This window comes from Solanum stenotomum, chromosome 10 (genome assembly GCF_019186545.1).
Source record: "Solanum stenotomum isolate F172 chromosome 10, ASM1918654v1, whole genome shotgun sequence".
NCBI classification, from domain to species: Eukaryota; Viridiplantae; Streptophyta; class Magnoliopsida; order Solanales; family Solanaceae; genus Solanum; species Solanum stenotomum.
The window spans coordinates 47,213,187-47,230,149 of record NC_064291.1 but is presented as its reverse complement, the minus strand read 5'-3'; the positions used below and the strand labels follow the sequence as shown (position 1 = coordinate 47,230,149).

Below are 16,963 nucleotides of genomic sequence, written 5' to 3'. Positions count from 1 at the left end.
GACAAGAAAAGTATCCAACAATCAATATTAGGAGATCTTATCAAGTAAGAGCCTCTAAGTTTAAACCACAGTATAGATCCTTTATGGAGTAATAAGATTTGGTAAATGATTGTCTTAGCTTCTTGACCATGTGCAAACGACTTGAAAAAAGTGATAATCAAACGCAAGCACTTGACGTGTGACCCCTTTATTCCTCCAATCTTTTGATAAGACACTAGTCTTCACTGCATCTTTCAAAGGCAATCACCCTAGAATTCCGTCCAAAATATTGCGGGGAAAGCTGCTAATTGAATCGATACTGGATCTCCTAGAACTCCTCGTGGTCGAGTACTAATGAGAGTTTGTAGGCACCTCTGAAAACTGAGATTAGGAAAGCTAACCAATAGTACTAAGCAAATGTAGTTATCAACTTTCAAAGTATTCAATATTCTTTGGAGAATTTCGAATAAAGACAACATTCAAATCTACATGAATACATATTTAAACAAGTATGTATGCTCAGCCTTACTACATACAAAAACCTTTAGGTTCCTTTTTATTACATTGACAAACTCAATTCTGAGGAACATCCATCTAAAAATTAAAATATTTTCCTTTATGAAGAGATCAAACAAACAATGAAATTAAAAAGGAAAATAAGAATCTCGGATAAACAATATTGTTACTGCTACAAAGATAGATCAATCTCATGAATGATATATAAATTCTACATTAGGTGATGCTCGAGGAAATTGCTTCATTTCCTCCATCATTTTCATTCCCCTATGACGGATATCTGCAGAAGTCGCAATGTATATTTTCTCAAGTGCAGTTGCATATGCCAATACATGCTTCAAGAATTCTGTTTTAGATTTATTAACCCGGACATGAAGGTCATATCCACGCTTTTGAGCCGCTTCATTGCACTATGTGTCATTGTCATTTCTTTTGATCGCAAGGGATGTGCACACGCACACGCTTCGAAAGCATCATACTTGAGAAGGGAAAAAGAAGATTAATTATAAGAAGAAGCTAAAAATCAACATATTTACAATCATGAAAAATGAGACATACCGTAATTAGAGGCCTTTCTATGTTGGGGCAGCGGTTGATCAAGTCAAGCACATATGTAACCCAGTCAACCTTAGTAAAGATCAAATTCTTGAAATTCAAAATTTTGATGTTGTCTAGTGTTAACTGAGGCTCTAGTACTGTAAAGGACTAAAACAAAGTGTGACAAAATTAGCTAAAATTACGAGGAAAATCTAGTAGTGCATCAGACAGATATCTCAATGATGATGATTACCTCCAACATGTTAAAAGGCATGCCCAATACAATTTCCTCAAGCAGAGGGGTTCTTCTAAAGCAAAGGGAATTTGCTGTGCCACTGAATTCAAAGATTTTTAGATTGGGGGCCCTAATAATGAAGCTATCAAACTCACTGCAGCAAACCATCGATACATGCTCAAGTAATGGGCTACTTGAAAGGAGGACTTGAAATGACATGGGCTCGAAGGTTACAACTTGAAAGTTAAGGGTAACAACACTTCGAAAACCTTTAAAGTTGGGAGGAGGGTGGAATTTAAAACTATTAAGTTCCAGGTGCTTTAGATCCTGAAGTTTGAATAGGTGAGAAGGGAGGCGAAAGCATGTAAGAAATGCAAGTGATAATTCCTGGACATCTTTGTTTGACAAAAATAGAATCCAGGTATCAAAATCAGAAAAAAGGTTGGAGCTAGGGACCAAGAGGCTAAATTTGCGTACTTCTCCTTGATGCATCAATAGGACTTTATAAATACTTGTTTTTAGGAGGATTTCTTTGTTGATGTTATATTCAAACACTAGTTTGGAACATACTACCCACTTATACCTCCATTTTGTTGACAAAACGCTTGTCCTTACGGCATCATGCAAAGGCAAACATCCTAATATCTTCTGAAGAAGATCACAAGGCAAACTGCTAATCCTATCTGCACCAGAGCTTCCTCCACTCCTCATATTCATGGAACTCTGCGAATTGAGAATCGAGTGGTCAACACATTATCATAAGCATCTATTATTAAATTCTTCCTATCTAGTCAAATATACTACATGTCCCTTAACAATATATCAATAGCTGAATTCAGTTTATGTCGAAGTGATCAAAAGGAAAGCATCAGGGATCGGGTAAAAGGTCATATTGATCCTACATTCCAGTAAAACATGATTACATATGACTTTTCACCCGATAGTAAAACATGACAACATCCGACTTTTCACTCAGTCCCTAATCGGATAGTGTTAGCTAGTTTATTTTCAATACAAAAGCACATTAGAATCAAATAAGCTAGAAAATTCAACCTAGATTCTCTTGAAGAAAACCAATAGTAAATATACCAGAAAAACGATCAGATTGATTATCTACCAAGTTGGGATTTCCCCTTTACAGAGTTGCATCCAGAGGCTTATCAGTAAAACAGGCTTAATGTTTAGCAGAATGCACCACAGATAGATTGAAATGTACCGTCTATATTTTCTTACTTCTAACAAAAAAATAGGAGAGATTTGGGAAATGAGTGTTGTTGTAAAATGAAAAGAAATCACAAAAGAACAAGAGAATAATACTGAAAAATGTATCTATTTTTTGGATTACAATAAAAAGTATTAAATGATATCATAGATATAAGTATTAATTATATGTAAGGGTTATAGAAATAACTCTTTGAGATGTACTTGACCGTTAGGAACGTTGGGAAGCACTATGTTGTTTTAGGTTGACCTCCGGGAAGAACTTCCGCTTGCAGATGCCTTCACCGACTGCAAAATGCTTTCTCCAATGCTTTATATGTCTTTAGAAAGTTATGAGCCCCTGCCCCCTATTTATAGTTGTAGGAAGTAGGCAGTCCAAGTGTAAATGAATTTTGTTGCCTCATTTTGATAGTCATTAAGTTTATGACAAATGTTATTTTATAAGGTTGCTTGTGATTGGTCAAGACATGTCATTTTGGACACTAAACGACTTTTGATTGGTTCCTGTTCTGATTGGATTTTCCACGTCATTTAAACACATGGCATCATCTAGTTGGTCTTGAATTTGAATAGGATGTCATATCCTTGAATACTAACATGAGTTTGCGCCTCAGTGAAATGGACCATCGGTTTGAAACTTGATCCAAATTTAGTATGACTTAGACCAACAATTTAATGTGTTTGCAATGTTCCCTTAAGATCTTGACCAAAATAATATTACATAAATCTTTGAGAGTTGTCTAAATTTGTTCCGTTACATAGTAAATGGTAATAAATGTCATCGATTCATTATTTTATGGGAAAATCTCAAATATGCTATCAGACATTGAGAAAAAGAGTTATTTATGTCATCTGTTAATAGTTCTAATACACAGTTTACAAGGCTCAATAATCATAGTCCAATAGTCACAATTCAACAATCAACACGTATCAAGTATGTAAATCACAATAGTTAAACGGATCAATCACAAGTATCAAGTGCATCAATCACATTTAACAAGTAGATCAATCATAAGCATCAAAATGCATTAAATCACAATAATCAAACTCTTGCTGGAACCATTTCCCTTCAGCACAATATCACTAGTCGGAACCATTTTTCATCGGCTTTATATCACAACACCAGCCGGAACCATTTCACATTGACTTATATCATATCACTAGCCGGAACCATTTCTCATAGGCTTATATCATATCACGAGCCGGAACCATTTCCCATCGGCTTTATATCATATAATTACTCGCCAGAAACCATTTCCCTTCGACTTTATATCATATCACTTGCCGGAACCATTTCCCTTCGATATAATATCGCTAGCCGAAACTATTTTTCATCGGCTTTATATCACATGCCTCATCACGTTGTACAACAATCAATGCACAAAAGAAAATTTACACCATAAGGAAGAGACAACCATTCAAGCAATTCAAGTCCACATTCATGCCATCAAAGCATTTCATCAATCAATCAAATAGGGCCACAACAAGGAAATTCACAAAGCATTATGATCAACATGTAGCCTTTTCATTAAACCCCTTTGTATCCAATAATATTATCAAGTGGAACAATGAATCCATCACCTCATTCCCATTACTCCCCAACACACAATGAAGGAAAATACACGATTCTACTATATTACAAATTTTAAGAGATCAGTTGCCTCAATTCAATCAAACAGTCAATCCAAGACTTTAGTCTTCCCCTTCCGAACAACGTCCAAAGCCACGCAATCTATTTCAATCAAGTAATCACGATAAGATTCTGAAAATAACAATACCCAATTCATACTCTTTGAAAAATGGGTCAGTCAACTCAAAAACTCAATTATGAAAATAAGGTTTGAATCCGAAAATCTTTACTCAAAAATAACATTATCCAAGGCATTTAGAACTCATTGGTGAAAACCATTTCAAAAAAAGAATTAAAATCAGTTCACAATCACCATTTTAGTTAAGAACTCAAGTTCTTGAATAACCTAGCCATTTGCCAATCAAAATCCCAAATTTTGATGTTAAAATCCATAAATAATTAAAGGGAGAAGAATTTTTAGGGTCACAAAAGCTTACCCAACTGATTTAGCACAAGAAATCCTTTCAAAATTGCCTCTAACGGTTTTACCAAGGTGAAAACGAAAAATGGGGCTAACACCCCAAAATTGGCAGGTCAAGACCCCTCTCTTCGCTGTGGATGCTTATGATTGATCTACTTGTTAAATGTGATTGATGCACTTGGTACTTCTGATTGATCCGTTTGACTCTTGTGATTGACATACTTGGTATGTGCTATGAATTGTGACTATTGGACTGTGATTATTGAGCCTTGTGAATTGTGTATTAGAACTATTAACGGATGACATAAATAAGTCTTTCTCAATGTGTGATATCATATTTGAAATTTTCCCGTAAAATTATGAAACAATGACATTTATTACTATTTCCTATGTAACGGAATAGATTTAGACAACTCTCAAAGATTTATGTCATATTTTTTTGGTCAAGATCTCAAGGGAACGTTGCAAACACATTAAATTGTTGGGTCTGATTTATACTAAATTTGGATGAAGTTTCAAACCAATGGTCAATTTCATTGAAGGCGCAAACTCATGTAACGTATTCAAGGATATGACATCCTACTCAAATTCAACACCAACAAAATGATGTCATGTTTAAATGACGTGGAAACTCCTAATCAGAGCAAGAACCAATCAAAAGTCGTTTATTGTCCAAAATGACATGTCGTGACCAATCACAAACAACCTTATAAAATAGCATTTGTGATTAACTCAATGACTATCAAAATGAGGCAACAAAATTCATTTACACTTGAGCTGCCTATTTCCTACAACTATTAATAGGGGAGAGAGGTTCATAACTTCCCTAAAGACAAATAAAGCATTGGAGAAAACATTTTGCAATCTGTGAAGGCATCCGTAAGTGGAAGTTCTTACCGGAGATCAACCAGAAACAACATCGTGCTGCCAGACGTTCCTAAAGGCCAAGTACATCTCAAAGATTTATTTCTATAACCCTTATATATTAATACTTATATCTATGACATCATTTAACATTTTATTGTAATCCAAAAAATAGAGACATTGAAAATCATGTTTGATACATTTTTCAATATTATTCTCTTGTTCTTTTGTGATTTCTTTTCATTTTACAACACTCATTTCCCAAAGTCTCTCCTACATTTTGGTTAGAAGTAAGAAAATATAGATGGTACATTTCAATCTATCTGTGGTGTATTCTGCTAAACATTAAGTGGCACCTTTTGATCTCTCTCAGTAGACTCTATTGTTGATAAGCCTCTGGATGCAACTCTGTACATGCAGTGGCAGAGTCAGGATTCTTACAACTCTGTATAGCCAGGGAAATCCCAACAGTGGCACAAAGTTTGAAACTTGGTAGATAACGGATCTGACCATTTTTCTGGTATATTGACTATTGGTTTTCTTCAGCAAAATCTAGGTCAAATTTTCTAGCTTATCTGATTATGATGTGCTTTTGTATTGACAATAAACTAGATAACACTTTCCGATTGCGATTAGGGATCGGGTGAAAAGTCGTATGTGGTCATGTTTTACTATTTTGGAAGTTCACATATTATTTTTCTCTTTTTTTTTCCGGAAATTTACTTAAAAAATTCACTTATATAAGATGCTTATGATAATGTATTGACCGCCCGATTCTCAATTCACAGAGATCCATGAATAAGAAGAGTGGAGAAAGCTCTGGTGCAGATAGGATTAGCAGTTTGCCTCGTGATCTTCTTCAGAAGATATTAGGATGCTTGCCTTTGCATGATGCTGTACGGACAAGTGTTTTGTCAACAAAATGGAGGTACAAGTGGGTAGTACGTTCCGAACTAGTGTTTGATTATAACATCAACAAAGAACTCCTCCTGAAAACAAGTATTTATAAAGTCCTATTGATGCATCAAGGAGAAGTACGCAAATTTAGCCTCTTGGTCCCTAGCTCCAACCTTTTTTCTGATATTGATACCTGGATTTTGCTTTTGTCGAACAAAAATGTCCAGGAATTATCACTTGCATTTCTTACATGTTGTCGCCTCCCTTCTCACCTATTCAAATTTCAGGATCTAAAGCATCTGGAACTTAATAGTTGTGAATTCAACCCTCCTCCCAACTTTAAAGGTTTTCGCAGTCTTGTTACCCTTAACTTTCAATTTGTAACCTTCGAGCCCAAGTCATTTCAAGTCCTCCTTTCAAGTAGCCCATTACTTGAGCGTGTATCGATGATTTGCTGCAGTGAGTTTGATAGCTTCATTATTGAGGCCCCCAATCTAAGAATCTTCAAATTCAGCAGCACAGCAAATTCCCTTTGCTTTAGAAGAACCCCTCTGCTTGAGGAAATTGTATTGGGCATGCCTTTTAACATGTCCGAGGTAAATCACTATCATTGAGATATTTGTTTGATGCACTACTGGATTTTCCTCGTAATTGTAGCTAATTTTGTCGCACTTTATTTTAGTCCTTTACAGTACCAGAGCCTCAGTTAACACTAGACAACATCAAAATTTTGAATTTCAAGAATTTGATCTTTTCCGAGGTTGAGTGGGTTGCATATGTGCTTGACTTGATCAACCGCTGCCCCAACATAGAAAGGCTCCTAATTACGGTACATCTCATTTTTCATCTTTTGATTGTAAATATGTTGATTTGTAGCTTCTTCTTATAATTAATCTTCTTTTTCCCTTCTCAAGTCGTATGCCTTCACATCGTGTGCGTGTGCGTGTGCGTGTACACGTCCCTTGCAATCCCAAGAAATGACAATGACACATAGTGCAATGAAGCAGCTCAAAAGCGTGGATATGACCCTCATGTGGGTTAATAAAACTGAAATGGAATTCTTGAAGCATGTATTGGCATATGCAACTGCACTTGAGAAAATATACATTGCAACTTCGGCAGAAATCTGTCATAGGGGAATGAAAATGATGGAGGAGATGAAGCGATTCCCTCGAGCATCACCTAATGTAGAATTTATTTATCATTCATGAGATTGATCTGTCTTTGTAGCAATAACAATATTGTTTATCCAAGATTCTTATTTTCCTTTTTTATTTCATTGTTTGTTTGATCTCTTCATAAAGGAAAATAATTTATTTTTCGGATGGATGTTCCTCAGAATTGAGTTTCTCAATGTAATAAAAAGGAACCTAAAGGTTTTTGTATGTAGTTGAAATTATTGAATTATTAGTCATGTAAGGCTATGCATACATACTTGCTTAAACATAAAACATGTATTCATGTAGATTTGAATATTGTCTTTATATCGAAATTCTCCCAAGAATGAATACTTTGAAAGTTGATAACTACATTGGCTTAGTACTATTGGTTAACTTTCCTAATCTCAACTTTCAGAAGTGCCTACAAACTCTCGTTAGTACTCGACCACGAGGAGTACTAGGAGATCTGGTATAGATACAATTAGCAACTTTCCCTGCAATATTTTGGACGAAATTCTAGGGTGATTACCTTTGAAAGATGCAGTGAAGACTAGTATCTTATCAAAAGATTGGAGGTATAAAGGGGTCACACGTCAAGAGCTTGCGTTTGATTATCACTTTTTTCAAGTCGTTTGCACATGCTCAAGAAGCTAAGACAATCATTTACCAAGTCTTATTACTCCATAAAGGATCTATACTGAGGTTTAAACTTAGAGGCTCTAACTTGATAAGATTTCCAAATACTGATTGTTGGATACTTTTCTTGTCAAAGAGAAATGTTGAGGAATTCACCCTCCCTGTAAGCTTAGGCAACAAATATTATTTACCTTATTACCTTTTTACAGTCCAGTAACTAAGGCATTGGTAAGTTCAAAATTGCTTGGTCCACCCATTTCTAGAAATTTGACTTGGAACCTAAGACTCGAGCCTCGAGATCCAATCCCTTACCCGAGGTGAGACTAGATAAACGAACTCGAGACTCAGGAACCAAGTCTAGCTCTAGCAATCGAGACTCAAGAGTGACACCTAAGCGTCAATCCTGACTCGAGACTCAGATCCAATCTTTATTCAAAACCAGATATTCAAGACTCGAGATCCAAGCCCTGACGCATAATATGGGCTAGAATTAGATTATTACTGGGCTAAATTGAAGATAACTTAAAAGGGAAAACTTTATAAATCCACTAGTTTAGGTCCTAATTACTAAGATTCGCGATAGTTTCAAATATTACTTCATCTACCATATTTCATGCTTAGGATACATGAGTCTGAATCTGCGAAATACATGTATCTGTCAAATTTTAAAATTGAGATATATATTTTATTTATTTAAATTAATTGGTTGTAACTGATTTCCTTTATTAGAGGAGTTATTGAGGATTTTCAATTAATTCTGAAAATTTAAATTAATTAAATCCCTTAATATAAGAAGAAAATCAAGGATTATACTATGTTTAATTAATTTCATTTTATTATATTATTAATAAAAGTCAAAAACATGTATATTTTGGTCATGTAATTCGATAAGTTTCATTTTATTACTCTTAAAATAATAATTCATTAATTTAATCTATCTATTATCAATATATAATGTATTCAACCAACTCAATACTTAGATACATGAGTATCATACTAGTACATTCATATTAGAAGTATAAGGTATTAATTTCATGTATCTATTCATATGATGGAAAAAATGATTTTGCAAAACCATCAAATCTGACCGTTGAAAAGTAGCACGAATGGGTCCTTTCTATAAATACAATGGCATAGTTGGCTTCAACTATTAACGGATGGTATAGGTGAACCTTTTCTCAAAATTTGATATCATACTTGAACTTTTTCTGACCCGTTTAATTTCGATGACGTGGACATCTAATAAGAGGCCTCGAAGAAAGAATGATTTTGTAAAGTACGATGATATATTTGAGCCTTTTCCCTTTTTTTAGACAATTATGATATTCACATCTAACAAATCAGGAAGTCTTTGATGGCTAAAACTATTGTACTTAGGAAGAAAATAATCTATTTACAAAAGTTAAATATTTGAGAAATAGATCTTTGGTAATTCGCCTGTTATCTAAGACAATTCAACTTATTAGGAAGCAATATTGTTTGCGAAGAAAATATTATACAGACACTCAAACTTAAGCCTCAACTGGAAAGTAAGCGCTTCAACTTTGAGAGTGCACATATAGACACCTCAAGCCGGTCTCAACTAGAAACGAAAACACTCCAACTCGTCCCCACATTATGGGGAGAACATCAGCAAGACCAAAGAGCTGGTTAAAGCAAGGTACTAAATCGTAATACAAAATAACAGAATGGTATATTTGCAAGCAAAACGTTAGAGCTACCTACCTAGAAATTGCATCTGCATTAGTTCTATTAGCAACCTTTTGAACTGCTTCAATTCACTACGTTTGGAGCGCATGAAATATGCAGCATGTTCAGAAGGATCCTCTGAGGCATTACATATGAGAAACTAAAAAAAAGAGTAGTTATGATTAATTGTCAGAAGAAAAACAGATGTATTGAAATTAAAAACTTTAATGCTGTGCAGTAGTACCTGAGGCTTTGGTGTAGACCAGATGTCATGGTCAAAAACAGAATGCGAACAAAATTAGATTAGTTTACATGGCAAGTCCAGTAATACATCTAATAGATTTATCAATGACAGTAATGAGAATTGGTTTTTCCAACTCATGTACATGTGCCAATTTACTTGGCTGATTTTCTGTTCCTCGGAGCCAAAGGATGCTAAGATGTTGAGGAGAATTGAAATAATCATGTAGCACACTTGGGAAATCTCCCCTATCTTTGATAATCATTTTTTGCCTATAAAAGTAGAGGCAATTCTTCAATGTCAAATGTCAACCATCCCAAAAATCATAGCAAATTCTTATAAAAGTAGAAACTGAGAGAGCAATTTTCTTAGATGTGATTGGGATATCTCTCCTCTCTTCTTTAATAATATGAGGGAAGTTGTTCTCTAGTGGACGTAGGATCATTTCAATCCTGACCACGTTAAATCTTGAGCTTTTCTTTTCATTCCCACTAATAATTGGTATCGGAGCCAAGGTTATATATATTTGAGTATACTCTGTGGTTGTCATACATTTTAAACTTCCGCATCAGAAAAAAAGTAATTTGTTTTTCTGTATTATCAGCTAATAAATGGTATGTGTAGCATAAAAAGAAGAATAATCAACGAGTTTCATGAACTTTGAAATCGATAGATTCAGTGAACTCAACAACTTCAATATCTGGAAGATCCAGAAGATGGCATTATTGAGGAGGGAAGGTTCAAACCATGCTATTGACGGAAAGTATCATGATGGTACATCGGCTTCTAACTGTCCCTTGCACATGACGTGTTTTGTGAAGTGAGAGAGTACCTGGAAATCTTGATCGGAGACAACAATGGTGAAAGCATGAATTTAATCTAGGAGATTCAATAATATGTGTATATATACACATAAAAGGATATTTCACCTCAATACATAGTACATTTTTTTTTGGCAAGGGGGACTAGGAAGCTACTTCCATTTCTAAAAAAAGATCTGGTAGAAATCTATTCTTTGCAATTGGCAAAACCTTCAGTAGAGTAATTAGCTCATGCTCTATCTTTATGACGTCAGACTGCAGCTATTTCCATTTCTTGAAAATGATTTTATAGAAATTTATACTTAACATATGAGATATCTACTCTTGCAATTTTTTTTCACCAAAATTCACCTTTATTACTATATGAATTATGAACAGATCGGAAGAAAGCATAAATAGGCTCCAAAAATCATTGGGAGTTCCGCCCCAACGGGATTTGACTAGTAGTAAGTGTGCTGCCCATGTTGCAAGGATTAGGCATACATCTTGGGTTTGGGTTTGCAACCGATGAAATCTACTATTTAAGCCAAGAAGAATATACAGCCAGATTAGTTATCTGCCGAGTTGCAAAATTTGTTCCACTGTTAGAATTTTTCTTTTACAGATAAGAAAAGAGAGTTATAATAACATAATTGAGTGCAGAGGCTTAATTGTACCAGAGCTGCCTCTACTTGTCCGTCTCTCCGTTTCATTTTTCTCTGAATGATCAGTGTTTCAATCTTCTCGCTTAAGTAAAGAATAGAAATAGAGAGATTTTGCATAATGCATTGTTGTTATAAAATAAAAGGAAACTACAAAACCGAGAGCATTCGTTGTTTTGACCCCCCGTTTGTGACCTGTTTTTAGTAGTGTAAATCAAAATTTAATATAAACAAAATAAACTATGATTAATTTTAAGAAGAAAAAGCAATCGTATTGAAGTTCAAAACTTTGATGTAATGCAGTATTACCATAATGAAAATCCTTTTGGAAACGCTAAACGATGTTGGGGGACATGTTATACTACATCAAAGTTCTGAACTTCAATACAACTGGTTTTTTTTTCTGACAATTAATCATAACTTATCTTGTTTTTACTAAATTTTGACTTACACAACTAAATACAGGCCACAAACTGGGGGACAAAAAAAAGGGATTTCCCTTGGTTTTGCGATTTCCTTTTATTTTATAATAGCAACACATTACGCAAAATCTCTCTATTTATATTTTTTTTACTTAAGCGAGGATACTGAAACACCAAGCATCCACAAAGAGCAATGAAACTAAGAAATGGAAAAGTAGAGGCAGCTCTACTCCAGGTAAGGCTCTGGACTCAACTCTGTTTTTATAACTCTCTTTTCTTATCTGTAACAGAAAAATCCCAACAGTGGAACAAATCTCTCAACTTGGTACATAACTTATCCGGTTGTATATCATTCTCGACTTAAATAGAAGCTTTTCACCTGTTGCAAACTGAAGATGTATGTCTAATCCACGCAACACGAGCAGCACACTTACCACTAGACAAATGCCTAGGGGCAGACCTACCAAGGATTTTTGGAGCCTATTTCTACTTACTTCAGATTGGTTCATAATTCATTTAGTAATAGGGGTGGATAGTTATTTGACGTTCAAAGATAGAGAATGAGCTAATTGCTCTATGTAGGTTTTGCCAATTGCAAGAATAGATTTCTGCAATATCTTTTTCTAGAAATGGAAGTAGCTTCCTTGTACCCCTCACCAAAAAAATGTACTATGTATATAGGTGAAATATCCTTTTCTGTGTATATATATACATCATTGAATCTCCTAGAAAAGGAAATAGTTGTATCAGGGAATTATAAGGTTTCATGAAAGTTGGTGACGTTTGTTGTTTTGACTCCTTGCTTACATTACCAGAATGCAGATATATCCTTACTAGAAGTAATGAAGAAATCGGAAAACATTATTGTATGGGGCAATGGGCTTAATTATAAAGATTGTAAGTGCTGCAAAGATTGATCAATCTCAATTACTGAATTAAAATCTGAGCCAATTAACTAAAGAAAGGACATTATTTACGACAAGTTTAAGAATTAAGACTACAAATTTCAAAACACTTTGTTTTTTTATTGAGAAACTCAATTCTGAAAACATCCATAAGAAAAATAAATTATTTTCCTTTCTGAAGAGATCAAACAAAGCACACAAAGAAACTAAAAAGATCAAAGAATCTCAATGGTGAGCCGTTTACCACGAAATTTCAAAAATGAATATCAACTTCTTGGTATATAAATTCTTACATTGGGTGATGCTCGAGGGAATTGCTTCATCTCGTCAATCATTTTCATTCCCCTATGACTGAAATCTGCACTCGTCACAACACCTATTTTCTCAAATGCAGTTGCAATGACAATACATGCTTCAAAAATTCCATTCAAGTTTTCAGGAGGAGTCCTTTGCCAACGTTATCATCAAACACTAGTTCGGAAAGTACTTTATACCTCCATTTTCTTGACAAAACACTTGTCCATACGGCATTATTCAAAAGCAAGCATCCTAATATCTTCTCAAGAAGATCACAAGGCAAACTGCTAATCCTATCTACAACAGAGCTCTCTCCACTCCTCTTATTAGTGGGCATGATGGAACCCTGTAAATTGAGAATCGGGTGGTAAATGCATTATCATTGGCAGCTTTTAATTCTTTTCTATATATGTGAACTTCCAAAAAAGAGAAAATTAATATAACATTGTAAAGCATATATGGTTTAGAGTTAGAGAAAGGAGGTGGATATCAATTCAATAGAGAGTTGTAAACATACAGGCATGAGATTAACTTTTTTTCACAAAGGTAGATAACCAGGGAAAATTCACCACTTTGTAATACATGACTTTTTCACTCTGTCCCTAATGTAAAAGTGTTTGTTACTCACAAAATGCAACACAACAAAGGTGTCGTTAGACCATAGCTTGCGTGAAGGAAGAAGCTAATCAATCAGAATTGAGACAAGGGCAAAAATAATCGAGACTGTTTGGTACTTTTTTTTTCAAATACAAAAGCATATCAGAATCAAATAAGCTAGAAAATTCAACCTAGATTCTGTTGAAGAAATCAATTGGCATTCATACCAGAAAAACGGTCAGACCGGTTATCTATTGAGTTTCGAACTTTGTGTCACTGTTGGGATTTCCCATTTACAGAGTTGAGTTCAGAGGCTTACCAATAGCAGAGTCTGCTGAGAGAGATAGAAAGCTGCCCTCTACTTTTTAGTCTCAGTTTTCGCCAGAGTGATGTTTGGTGTTTTAACTCCTCGCTTAATGCTTAGCAGAGTCTGACTCAAAAATTGATAACCCGTCCAAAATTTTATGAGGTTGGGACTTGGGCATGAGATAATTTCATATTGGGCTGATTTTAGTCCAATCTAACATAACCCAATTTTAAAGGGAAAAATTACCTAACTACACATCCTTTTTTATTCTATTTTCTAGCCCATATTATGTGTCCGGGCTTGTATCTCGAGTCTTGAATATCTAGTTTCGAATAAAGATTGGACTGGATCCCAAGTCAGGATTGATGCTTAATTTGAGAAAGTAAAAAAAAAAAAGTTATGATTAATTGTCAGAAGAAAAAGCAGATGTATTGAAATTCAAAACTTTGATGTTGTACAGTAGTACCTGAGGCTTTGGTAGACCAGATGTCATGGTCAAAAACAGAATGCGAAGAAAATTAGTTTAGTTTACATGGCAAGATCGGTAATACATCTAATAGATTTCTCAATGATAGTAACGAAAGAGTTGGTTGTACTCTGCATATGGAGTTTCAAAGAGATAGGTTTAGCAGCTATGAGAAAAGTGGAGGAACAGTAGTAATGGGCAATGATGTAGCTTGTAAAATAGTTGGCACTGATTATGTTCGGGTTTGCTTCCAAGATGGAGTCATGAGGACTATTACACAAGCCCTCGTGTCTGTTAACATCCAACTCCTAGACAGTGGTATAAGAGGTTTGATGCATTCATGAATACATATGGATTTTCAAGGAGTTCATTTGATAGTTGTGATATATGTTAACACAATGATTTACTTATTGTTGTATATTTGATTATATGATTATTGTTGCTAACAACATCACAGAAATAAATACATTGAAGAAACTGCTCAGCAAGGAATTTGACATAAGGATTTGGGAGCTGCAAAGAAAATCCTTGGTATGGAGATTTCAATACAAGTCGGTGGTGTACATCTTTCTTAGAAGAGGTACATTGAAAGGGTTCTTGAGAGATGTAATATGCATATGAGCAAACCTGTCAGTACACCGCTACCTCTCCATTTTAAACTTTCATAGTTACAAATGTGTATATTTTTATTTGAAAGTGTAAGAGTAGGCTTATATAGTCGACAACTTAAACAATGGAGATAGTAAAGGCGCAAACATGACCCTTTTACATTTAATAAGTTCATACAAAATGTCTTAGGCAACATGGACAGGTAAACTCAAACTCAAACGGAAAAAAACAAATACAATAATAAAAGATGAACCCTCTCTTTCACCATTACTGTCACCTCTAGAATGAACAATTTGTAATATATACGAGATCAACGAACCTAATACTAAATCACTAATCAAAGTCATATGGTGCTTCCATGGCTTCTTGGGGTTCAATTGGTCTACGATCTTCTGCAACAACTTCTTCAAATGTGAATTCAACATTAGGTGATGCTTGGTGAAATTGCTTCATCTTATCCATCAGTTGTCTACCCGGCTGATGAAGGAAACATGAAAAATTCCAAAAGAAAATTTTCTCAAGTGCAGGTGCAGATGCTAATATAAGCCTCACAAATTCCATTTCTATCTCAAAACCACTAAACGTATTCATATGCACTCTCCGAAGCAGCTTCACAGCACCATACAAGCTTTGATGGTCTTGTAAGTATTGTACAACTGCAACAGGTCCCACAACATCGTTCATTATTTCCTAAAAAAATTTTCAGGAAGTGGTCAGGCCGGATACAGAGGACAAATTATTATCAAATTACCTTTAGGGAGGAGAGAGTACATACACATTCAATAGTCAACTCTTGTAATTTGGGGCAGCTTGCAATCAAGTAAACAGCACCTGAAACCTCCTCACTGTTTTCGAATAACATCCTCCGAATTCTGAGAGATTTGACATTGTTCAAAACAATCAGAGAATTCCCTGACAGACCTCCCATTGTTAAATCCTAGAAGCATGTCAAAAATTAGTTCAAGATACAAATCAAATACATAATTTGGTTATGATAAGTAGCTAACTACACTAGACTATTACCTTTAATGAAACACCACTTATATCCAGTTCCATTAGGCAAGGCATGTAATATAAGAAGTTTATAAGATTAGAACAAACAGGAGAAAGATCTGTCGAAACTTGTGAATTGAGCCATATAGTAACTTCCTTAAGCATAGGGGCATTTTTGAAGCAAATGGACTTTGACGTTCCTCTAAATTCAAAGCATTTGAGATTAGCAGCATCAATTTCAAGGGTGTCAAAGTTTGTGCAGTAATTCAACTTCAATATTTCAAGAAACGGGGATCGAGAGATAAGATTGCTTAATACTGTCGGAAGAAAAGTGACACAATGAAGACCAAGATTAACAAGCTTCTTAAACCCTTTGAAGTCCGGTGGAGGGTGGAATAAGCAATTTTGAACTTCCAAAAGCCTTAGTTTCCGGAATGTAAGAAGGTGAGAAGGTAAATGATAATCGTTGTTTGATCTTACACGAAGAGTGAATTCCTCGACATTTTTCTTTGACAAGAAAAGTATCCAATGATCAATATCACGAAATCTTATCAAGTTAGACCCTCCAAGTCTAAACTTCAGTATAGGTCCTTTATGGAATACGAGTACTTGATAAATGATTGTTTTAGCTTCTTGAACATGTGAAAACGACTTGAAAAAGTGATAATCAAACTCAAGCTCTTGACGTGTGGCCCATTTATACCTCCAATCTTTCGACAAGATACTACTCTTCACTGCATCTTTCAAAGGCAAGCGCCCAAGAATTCCATCCAGAATATCACAAGGCAAATTGTTGCTAATTGTATCTACATCAGATCTCCTAGCACTCTTCATGATCCAGTACACACGAGTTTGCTGGTATTTCTGAAAGTTAAAATT

At 34.9% G+C, this 16,963-nt stretch overlaps 1 protein-coding gene and 1 pseudogene across 1 annotated transcript; both read right to left on the bottom strand.

Moving 5' to 3' along the window:
* Positions 1 to 686: 686 nt before the first annotated feature.
* Positions 687 to 1,435, bottom strand: LOC125843077 (uncharacterized; annotated as a pseudogene).
* Positions 1,436 to 15,424: 13,989 nt separating this feature from the next.
* LOC125843076 (F-box/FBD/LRR-repeat protein At1g13570-like) lies at positions 15,425 to 16,918 on the bottom strand. The gene is made up of 3 exons (XM_049522310.1): positions 16,115 to 16,918; positions 15,867 to 16,028; positions 15,425 to 15,781 (listed from the first exon to the last, which is right to left on the bottom strand). Exons 1-3 carry the CDS (start codon positions 16,916 to 16,918, stop codon positions 15,425 to 15,427), a joined length of 1,323 nt encoding a protein of 440 aa, XP_049378267.1.
* Between the last annotated feature and the right edge of the window lie 45 nt (positions 16,919 to 16,963).